At 61.4% G+C, this 8,813-nt stretch overlaps 2 protein-coding genes across 2 annotated transcripts; both read right to left on the bottom strand.

Moving 5' to 3' along the window:
• Positions 1-296: 296 nt before the first annotated feature.
• On the bottom strand, positions 297-2,656 carry MZB1 (marginal zone B and B1 cell specific protein). The gene is made up of 4 exons (XM_008014625.3): positions 2,474-2,656; positions 1,293-1,417; positions 856-966; positions 297-756 (listed from the first exon to the last, which is right to left on the bottom strand). The coding sequence occupies exons 1-4, from the start codon at positions 2,645-2,647 to the stop codon at positions 600-602; spliced, it is 567 nt and encodes a 188-aa protein (XP_008012816.1). The 5' UTR covers positions 2,648-2,656; the 3' UTR covers positions 297-599.
• Positions 2,657-4,818: 2,162 nt separating this feature from the next.
• On the bottom strand, positions 4,819-7,866 carry PROB1 (proline rich basic protein 1). Its single transcript, XM_008014627.3, has one exon. The coding sequence runs from the start codon at positions 7,852-7,854 to the stop codon at positions 4,819-4,821; it is 3,036 nt and encodes a 1,011-aa protein (XP_008012818.3). The 5' UTR covers positions 7,855-7,866.
• Positions 7,867-8,813: the final 947 nt, after the last annotated feature.

The following is an 8,813-nucleotide window of genomic DNA, read 5'->3' as shown; positions in this document are numbered from 1 at the left end:
GCTCACACCTGTAATCCCAGCACTTTGGGAGGCAAGGTGGGTGGATCACCTGAGGTCAGGAGTTCAAAACCAGCCTGGCCAACATGGTAAAATCCTGTCTCTACTAAAAATACAAAAATTAGACGGGCATGATGGCGGGTGCCTGTAATCCCAGCCACTCAGGAGGCTGAGGTGGGAGAATCTCTTGAACCTGGGAGGTGGAGGTTGCATTGAGCCAAGATCACTGCACTCCAGCCTGGGTGACAGAGACTGTCTCAAAAAAAAAAAAAAAAAAAAAAAAAACACACACACAAAAATTGATTTTGAGAGTTTTGTTTTTTTTTTTTCCTTAGAAGGGACATCAGAAGAAACACCAATGTCTGCACTCCCAGCCCCCCAAGCACCTTTTGCAAAGAAAAGAAGTGAGGTCACTGGGTTTTATTTGAGTCCAGAGGAGAAGGCCTTGGCTCCCACCCAGGCCCCAGGGCCCTGAGGCTGGAGGAAGGAGGCAGGATGGCAGCACAGAGCAAGGTCTTCCTGCCCTCCTGGCTGCCTGCAGATGGGAGTGGAGACCCTCAGAGCAAGCCCCAGCTTCTTTCAGAGGAGGGTAGAGTCCAGGACTAGAGCTCTTCTCTTGTGGCTGACACCTTCTCTGAGCAGGCCCCCTGTGGTCCCCCACACAGCAATGACTCCAGAGCCCCTTGGCCTTGTTGGTGGGCTTCATAGATCTGGTCTTCTCCAAACTCCCCCAGGTAGTGCAAACATGTCCTGGAGAGCCTAGGGGAGCCCAGTGGGAGCCTCAGATGCTGCCCAGCCCACAGTGGGGCAAACCAAGGCTCCAGGAGCTTCATTCTATCCCCAAGCCCCGGGCATCACCTGGTAGGCCAGGGGCCTCCTGTGACCATCACGCTGATGCTTGGCTCTGGCCCCTCACTAAGTCCTGGGCCTGTGAGACGTTTCACTTGGTCCACTTCTCGAACTCCATAGCTGGTGGCAGTGGAGAGGAGAGGAGTACAGCTTTGGCAGGAGCCCAGTCAGGGAGAGACCCTTCTCCACACCAAGCTGGACATGCTGGGTGTTTGCGGAATTCAGAGAGGGAAAGCCCTTGGCCCAAGGTCACAAGGTGACCTTGTCTGCTGGCCATCTGCTCTCCCACTTGCTCTCAGCTCCAGAGCCCAGACTTCATCCCAGCCAGCTCATTCCTTGGACCAGGGTCCTAGTGGAGTGTGTGTCGTGTGAGCAGGTGAGTGGGAATCTCCACCCACTAGGCCTGCCCTTGGAGGAGGGAGGTGGGGGCAGGATTTTCAACTCACTCCTGCCAGTTCCGGGAGCAGCTCTGGTCCAGGACATCCGTGTAGACCGACTCGCTCAGCTCCCGCCGCCCCCCAGAGTTTGGGGTACGAAGTTTGGTCTCTGCTTTTGCCAGATTTTGCCACATCTGGAACAAGGAGGGACTGGGAGGCAGGGCCTCAGGACTGCTGCTCAGTTAGGGGGAGGTGGGGAGGATAGGAGCAGAGTCTCTGGGGAGAATAAGGCGGCAAGAGAGCTGTTTGAGCAGGAAGCACCTGTAAGGCTGCTGCACGGCCCCTCCCCCAGCCCCCAAAGCTCCCTGGGATGGGAGTGGGGGATGGGAAAGAAATGCTAAAGTGGTAGGTGAGGCCTGGACACTGGGGTCCCTCCTCCAGGGCACACCTGCCCAGTGGCACGTGCCATTTTATTTTTTTTTTATTTATTTAGAGTCTCACACCCTCCGTCGCCCAGGCTGGAGTGCAGGGACGTGATCTCAGCTCATTGCAGCCTCCGCCTCCCAGGTTCAATCAACTCTCCTCCCTCAGCCTCCAGGTAGCTAGGACTACAGGGGCGCCACCACACCCAGCTAATTTTTTGTATTTTCGGTAGAGACAGGGTTTCACCATGTTGGCCAGGCTGGTCTCAAACCCCTGAGCTCAGGCGATCGGCCCCGCTCAGCCTCCCAAAGTGCTGGGATTATAGGCACGACCCACTGCACCCGGCCGGCATATGCCATTTTAAACCACAAGAACAAGGTAAGAAAAACTAACAGCACAAGTACTCCCAGGCCCCCACCTCACAGAGACACTGGTGCGCAGGCATGCTCAGCAGATGTGTGTGTGAACCCAGACACACGCATACTCACGTGCAGGTGCTCACACGTGTGCACATGCACCATGTACACATAGCCAAAGTCGCCCCGTCAGGTTTGGGGAGGGAGTCCAGAACCAAAGATGGGCCTGGAAAGGGAGAAGCCTAAGGACAAGTGAGTGATTCCCTGGGGTCTCAAGATACGATGGAGGCCTCCCAGATTGTCTGCTCTCTGTTGGGCAGGCAGATGGGTAAACTGAGGCATGGAATATAATTAAAGACTGCATCTGTGGCTTGATGCCCAGTGGTAGGGATTGAGGATGAAAGGCTGGTGGTAGAATGTGAGGTGGATGGAGGGGTCTGGCTTGAGAAGGGGTGTGAGTGAAGGACTCACCTGGTAAGCCACAGCTCTGCAGGCATCACAACGCAGGTGAGCGGGCATGTGGGCTGAGTACATCTCCTCATCGTCCAGTTGTGGGGCTGTGGCTGTGAGTGGGGCCCTGTCCCCTAGGCCCCCTGGGATGGCCCAGGCTCCCAGCAGCAGCAGCAGTGGCAGTGACAGCCTCATGGCCCCAGGAGCCAGTTCAGCAAGCGTAGGATGTGGCTGAGGTGCAGATGTGCATGTGCTTGTGTGGTGTGGGGACTGCCGCAGAACACCTGGCCTAGACCAATGGGGAACTGACACCTCACCCCTCCCATCCTCCTCCCACTCCTTCCTCCAGGGCCCTGAAGATGCCACGTGGGCATGTCCTCTAGCTGGACCCTGGCTCCAGCCATCTCAGCTCCATTTCACAGATAGGGAGCAATGAGGCAAGGAAAGGGGCTAGGCCTGGGCAAGAACACATAGGGGCCCATACCTCCCACATCCTGTGATCTGGCTAAGTGATAGGCACTCTGCTGAGTACCTTGTGGGAACAGTTGGTTGGCTGCCGTCATCTTTTTTCATTGACCTTTCTAAGAAATAAGACTGTCATGTTTATTCTACCTTTTCCGACACAAAGGCTCAGAGAGAGGTGACAAATCCAAGGCCACATAGCTAGAGGGGCCATGCTGAGAAACCCAAGCCTGATTGACCCAAGGCGCCCTGGCCACTCAACACCAGAAGGAATGAGGTGTGGCTGCCAGCCTCCTGGGAGGCAAATTCAGGGAGACAGGGATGCTACAGTGTTTCTAAGACACACATGGTCTCCTTCCCTAGCCCTGAGGTCCCCTCCACCCAGGCCATACCCAGGCACGGAAGGACATTGTGGAGGGTGTTGAGAGGCCATGGCAGGAAATCAGGCACCTCACACCAGTTATTTCAGCCATCATGGCTCCATGGTCAGTGATTTATTACACACCAGGATGAGGTAAAGGCACCTGGGGTGGTCCCAGGGCCTCCATGCCATCAGAGCTGGTGTCTCCAGCCAGAAAATGGCCAGTTGTTCTGACTCATAGCTCTCCTAATCAATTTCCAGTCCAGGGCAGAGGGCAGGGACTGCTAGGGACCTGGGCCCCCTGACAGGCCTAGAACAACGAAGGCATCCATCCCCATCCTTGCCACTGCTTCTCATGGAAACTGTCCTTCGCAAACTCATCACATCACACACCAGGCCGGCAAGGGCCAGCCATTTCTGGTTCAGAACTATACACAGACCCCCACGCACACTACCTCCCACTTCATGCAGACCCCCCTCATCTCCCTCAGAGGCTCCTGGAATCTCAGGGCAACTGAAGTGCAGGCTCTGGGCCCTGTCCCTTGCTGTGACTGGTCTGTAGGGCCAGCCCCTCTCTGGGCCTTGTTGCCACATCTGTTACTGGGGAGTGGAATCTGCCAAGAACTGCAAGTCCCTCTGGCTACTCCACCAGGGGTATCACTTCTACTGCCAGCCCTAGCCCACCTTCTAACCACAGAGAGGGGTCAAGAGACTCCTGTGGTACAAGAGCCCAACCCTCCCTCTTCTCAGACCTTCCTGATGACCATTTCACCTACTCCCAATGTAGGGGGTTGGGGACAGAAGCCCCACCCCTGGCCCAAAAATGAGTCAGCTCAGCTCTGAGGGCCAGGCTCCCCATCTTCCCACCCCAAGTTCCAGGCTCACCCCTGACCCAGGCCCTCCCTGTATTCCTTGCTTTGCTTCCACCTGCTGTCCCCCTGCCTTAGCTCCCTTTCTCAGAGCCAGCCTGGCCTGGGGCTGTACTGGCCACTTTCCCCCCAGTAGCCTCCAGGGCCAAAGCTCAGCTCCTCTTCCTAAGAGCAGACTTGACAGCCAGTCCTTCCTGCCACCTCACCAGGGGCATTGGCCAGCCTCACCTCACCTGGGCCTGCTATCAGGGAAGGCAGACAGTTCCCTGCCCTGTCTCCTGCTGCTCCCCTTCCTGCTGCCACAGGGCAGCCCCAGCACCTCCTCTGATGGGCTCCTGGGGACAAGCCCAGGGATGCCTCACTTTCCCTATTTGCTTGCCCACATATACACATATACACACACCCACACACCACACCACACCATGCCCTGGGAATGCCTGGGAAAGGGATACATAATTTCGTTGGGAGAGGAAGTAGGCAGCCACTTCCTGGGTGACTCCAGCTCCGCCAGCCTCGGGGCTCAGATTCATTCTCTGAAGATCACTTCCTGTCCGACGACTGGTTGGGATGGGTTAAAGACAGAGGCAGCGGAAAGAGAGGAGGGTAGGGGCTTGGATGCCAGAACCTCCCAGGCCATCCAAGGGCTCCAACTCCATGGGGATCTGCCCGGGGCCTCACAGTGGGAACAAGGAACCCTTGCCGGGCTGGGTGGGAACTGAGCTGGAGGGCGGCGCACAGAAGAGCAGAGGAGGTGCAGGGCTGGGGGTCCCGCTCACTGGGAGGTAGTAGGTCCCGTCCAGGGGCCCTGCCTCAGAGACCCAGGGTAGCTGGGGGTTGCCGAGAGCCTGCGGGCCTGGGGACGGTGGCAGGGAGAGGCTGGGTATAGGCCCATATGCAGGCGGGTAGAGGCCGAGGCCCAGGGCCAGAGGGGTGTAGACGCGGTGGGGCGGCCCAGGGGACGAGGGCGGCAGCAGCACCTCCACGTACTGCCCACTCTCGGGGTCGAAGAGCACCCGCAGCCGAGGCTGACGCGGCGCCTCCACGAAGTAGTAGCGGCCGCTCTCGGGGTCCACCAAGACCTTCCCCCGGGGCGCGGCCCCGGGCGGCTTGCGCACTCCCTGGGAGGGGCTTGGCGGGGACCGGTCTGTGGGAGGCGCCGAGGCAGCGCGGGGCTGGGCGGGGGCCGTCCTGCCCGCCGATGCCAGGGGCTCCCGCGGGAGTGGCGCCTGGACGGCAGCCGCGGGCTCGGGGGCCATAGGAGGTGTCTTCGGTTTGGGTGCTATCCCAGGGCTCGGGCTGGCGTGCACCTGAGGGGAGCTGGGGCGGGGCGATCGGACCCCTGCTGGCCCTACGGGGGATCGCTGGGATGAGCTGCGGGCGCCGCCTAGAGAGCTGGTCCGACCCTTGCCGTCGGGGACAAGGCGCTGGGCCTCTGCATCCCTGTTCTTTCCTCCAGGGCCGCGCGCTCGCACTCCCGAGGTTACCTCGGGCCGGCGACGCAAGCCCAGGGCCCCAGGCAGGCGGATCTCTGTGCGCTTGAAGGGCTTCGCCGTGCTGTTCTCTGCCCTCCGCCGCATGACCCCGTTGGGCTGTGAGGCGTCCTGTGGGACTGTGTCGAAGGACGGTTCTGGAGGCTCGTAGGGGTGCGGCACGACTGGTAGAAAATCCTTGATGAAAACGGAAGTGTAGTGAGCCGGGACCGGGGGCCCCAGTGCCGGCGGCTCTTGCGTCTTGGATTCGCTGCCCTCCTCCCCGCAGGGGTCGGCAGGAGGCGCAGGCAGCCTTGAGCCTGGGGCTCCTGCCGGGAAGCCTGGCGCGTACGTGGTCTTCACCAACTTGCGCACGTCTCGAGGCCGCGGAATGGCCACGCGCGGACGTCCTGAAGCCGCCTCTCCAGAACCCAAGACTTCCGGGCACTTATCGGCGTCCAGGGTGCCCACAAGGTGGCTGTCGGGTGCTGCCACCTCTGGGGACGGCTGACTCCCTCCAAAGGCAAGATCCGGAATCTCCCGCGTGGATGGACTCTGCATCTCTGCTGGTTCTGGAGTCCCTGGTGGGGACGGTGTAGGCGGTACCAACTCCTCCTGAGTTAACCCATTCTGAGCTTCCTGAGTAAATGCTATCGATGCGCCTGGCCCCATGGGGTCCCACGTCTCTTGGGGAGATGCACCCCAAGTTCCAATAGGACGATCTGGAGCCTCCCACGGGAAGAAGGCCGGCGGGGACGGGCTGCTACCTGGCTCCACCGCATCCCCGATTGCCGAATGTGGAATCTCCCACTGGGAAGGGGCTTCGAAGGACGGGCTCCTTTCCCCAGCAACACACTGATTCCACTGGGAACTGATCGGAGGGGAAGGGCTTCTCCTGCTGACAGTTTCCTCGACGGCGAGATTCTGATTTTCCCACGCGGAGGAGGCTTCAGGGAACGATGGGCTACTCACCCTCCGAGTAGTCCGATCCCACGGGGACAAGTTCTGGGGCGACGGGCAGCGAGGACCCCGTACAGCCCCGTTTGGAGCCTGCCACGGCGGGGACGGGCTTCTTGGCCTCAAAGCCCTACTCCGAACCTCCGAGGGGACCCTACACTCAAAAGGCGGACTCCGTGCCCTCTGGACAGTTCGATCCGGCGCCTCTTGCGGGAACCGAGTCTTCCGCGCCTCCTGGATCTTCTCCTCTGACTGAAGGAAGATGCTGGAGCTAACAGGACCCAGCGGCTCCGTTCCGGGCGCAGGCTTGTCGCGCCGAATTGCGCGCTCGCGGAGGCTGGGCCACGGCCTCGGGGCTTTGGCGGGGGCCGAATTATCTTGTACGCGAAGTGGCCGAGACTTAGTCTTCTCCAGGACCACGCGGGTGCTGCGGGACGTTTCCCGGGTCGCAGGTTCCGACAGCCCCGTGGGCCTGAAGGTGGCGCTGCTCGCGGCCGGGGCCTCGGGGCTCAGTTTTCTGGCCAGCGCTGTCTGCACGAAGCCCGCGGCGGCCTGCAGGCGGCCCAGCGACTCGTCCAGGGAGCCGGTGCGCAGGAGCAGCCGGGGGCGCGGCGCGCCGGCCGCCCGCGGAGGACTCTGGGGCCGGGGGCGCAGCTCGATCTGACGCTTGGGCACCGTCCGGGGCCTGGCGGGTGCAGCGCGCTCCTCCAGAGCCACTTCCACACACTCGAACTGCGCTGGGGCTGCAGGACTTGGCCCACGGGGCCGCAGCTCTAGGTAGGTGGCCCAGCGGGAGCCACCATCTGGGGCCTGGGACTGACGTGGGACAGGAGTGGGAGACGCTGGCCCCCGCGGCAAAGGGCTAATGAAGGCCGGCTCCGTGAGCTGTTGTGCCTCGCGATCCTCTGCGCCGGAGCAGCCGAACAAGGGCCCGACGCCGAAGATGACTTCCATCTCCCCCGACGGCAGCGTGCGCAGCTGGGGCTGGGGTGGCCGTGGGCCGGAGCCCGGGCCTCGCGAGAAATCCGAGCCGGGCCCGTGCCGCTGGCGGCTATTCTGGGCGCTGACGGACAGGCGAGGCTGGGCACCTGCCCCCCGCCCAGGGGCCACCCAGGGCCAATTCGCTGGGCCTTCTGCGTCCGGCCCAACGTCCGGGGGCTCCGGAGAACCCGGAGCCGTGTAGTAAGAGCCTGACGAACCGGAGGAGTCCTGGCGCCGCGCGGGGGCCGTGGGCAGCTGTCTCGGGATCCCAGGCAAGGCTGGCGGGGCGAGCGCTGTCAGCATGGTGGGGCCGGACGCCGCGCACTATCTCCCTCGCATTCGCCTCCGCTGGTGGCACCGGCACTGTCCCCGCCCCGCCCGAGGATGCCGTGGGGTCACCGCGCCTTAAAGCGGCCGCGTCCACTCCTGAGCCAGCGGCGCCTGCAGCAGAAGAGACCTGGGCCCTGCACCCTTCCCTGTCCAGCCCCCATGTCCAACTAACCCCCTTCTCAGGCACAAGCCGGGGTACCTGGGGTGGGCTCCAAGTTTTGGCGGACAGGCAGGTGAGGTAATGGCAGGCCCAGCTTTTGAAGCCTTGGAGCCAGGAGTTAGGCCCAGCTCCACCCATCACAGGTGAGGAAACTGAAGCCCAGCGGGGATCTGTCTGAAGTCAGGCACTGCTGTGTGCGGTTCAGGCTGTGAGCCAGACCTTCAGACAAGGAGACTCTGGTAGAGTCAGCAATTTCATCTTCCCCTCAGCCCCGGGTGTCTTAACATCACTGCAGGGGACCCCCATTGCCATTGCTGGCCTCAGCTAGAGTTCCTAAGGGTGCACACACCACCTTCCTTGGTCCCAGTTACACTCTCCCCGATCCCCAACCTTCAGTAGAGTAAGGAGTACCGACCAATAGAGGCCTCCCTGACTCCTCAGGGCCTCAGGAAGGTACTACCCCTGGCTGGACCCATTGCCCTCAGTGGGACCTATCGGAAGGGGCTGGAGTGGACAGCTCTAGCTTTCACAATCTGCCTCAGCACCTAGAACAGGCCCTGGATACCGATGTGGGGTCCCATGGGAAGCTTCGAAGTAGCTTGTGGTCCCAGCTCCAAAGGCTCCTGAGGCCAGAACAGCCCTGTGCTCCCCCAGGTACTCACAAGGCCCTAATTTCAGCCCCCACAGTCTTAGGACCTGCCCTGGGGACAGGCACTGGTGGGGAGGCAGCCACCACCTGTCATTGTCTTACAACTGTGGGCACCACTTGCCC

The sequence above is a fragment of the Chlorocebus sabaeus genome, chromosome 23 (assembly GCF_047675955.1).
Source record: "Chlorocebus sabaeus isolate Y175 chromosome 23, mChlSab1.0.hap1, whole genome shotgun sequence".
NCBI classification, from domain to species: Eukaryota; Metazoa; Chordata; class Mammalia; order Primates; family Cercopithecidae; genus Chlorocebus; species Chlorocebus sabaeus.
This window is presented reverse-complemented; position numbering and strand designations above follow the sequence as displayed.

Bases quoted from the DNA above. Each gene is read 5' to 3' on its own strand.
- MZB1 (XM_008014625.3), bottom strand. From the start codon at position 2,647: ATGAGGCTGTCACTGCCACTGCTGCTGCTGCTGGGAGCCTGGGCCATC. The intron at 1,418-2,473 runs GTGAGTCCTTCA...TCCTTGTTCCAG, and splicing joins GCAGAGCTGTGGCTTACCAG to ATGTGGCAAAATCTGGCAAA. The intron at 967-1,292 runs GTGAGTTGAAAA...CACTGCCACCAG, and splicing joins TGCTCCCGGAACTGGCAGGA to CTATGGAGTTCGAGAAGTGG.
- PROB1 (XM_008014627.3), bottom strand. From the start codon at position 7,854: ATGCTGACAGCGCTCGCCCCGCCAGCCTTGCCTGGGATCCCGAGACAG.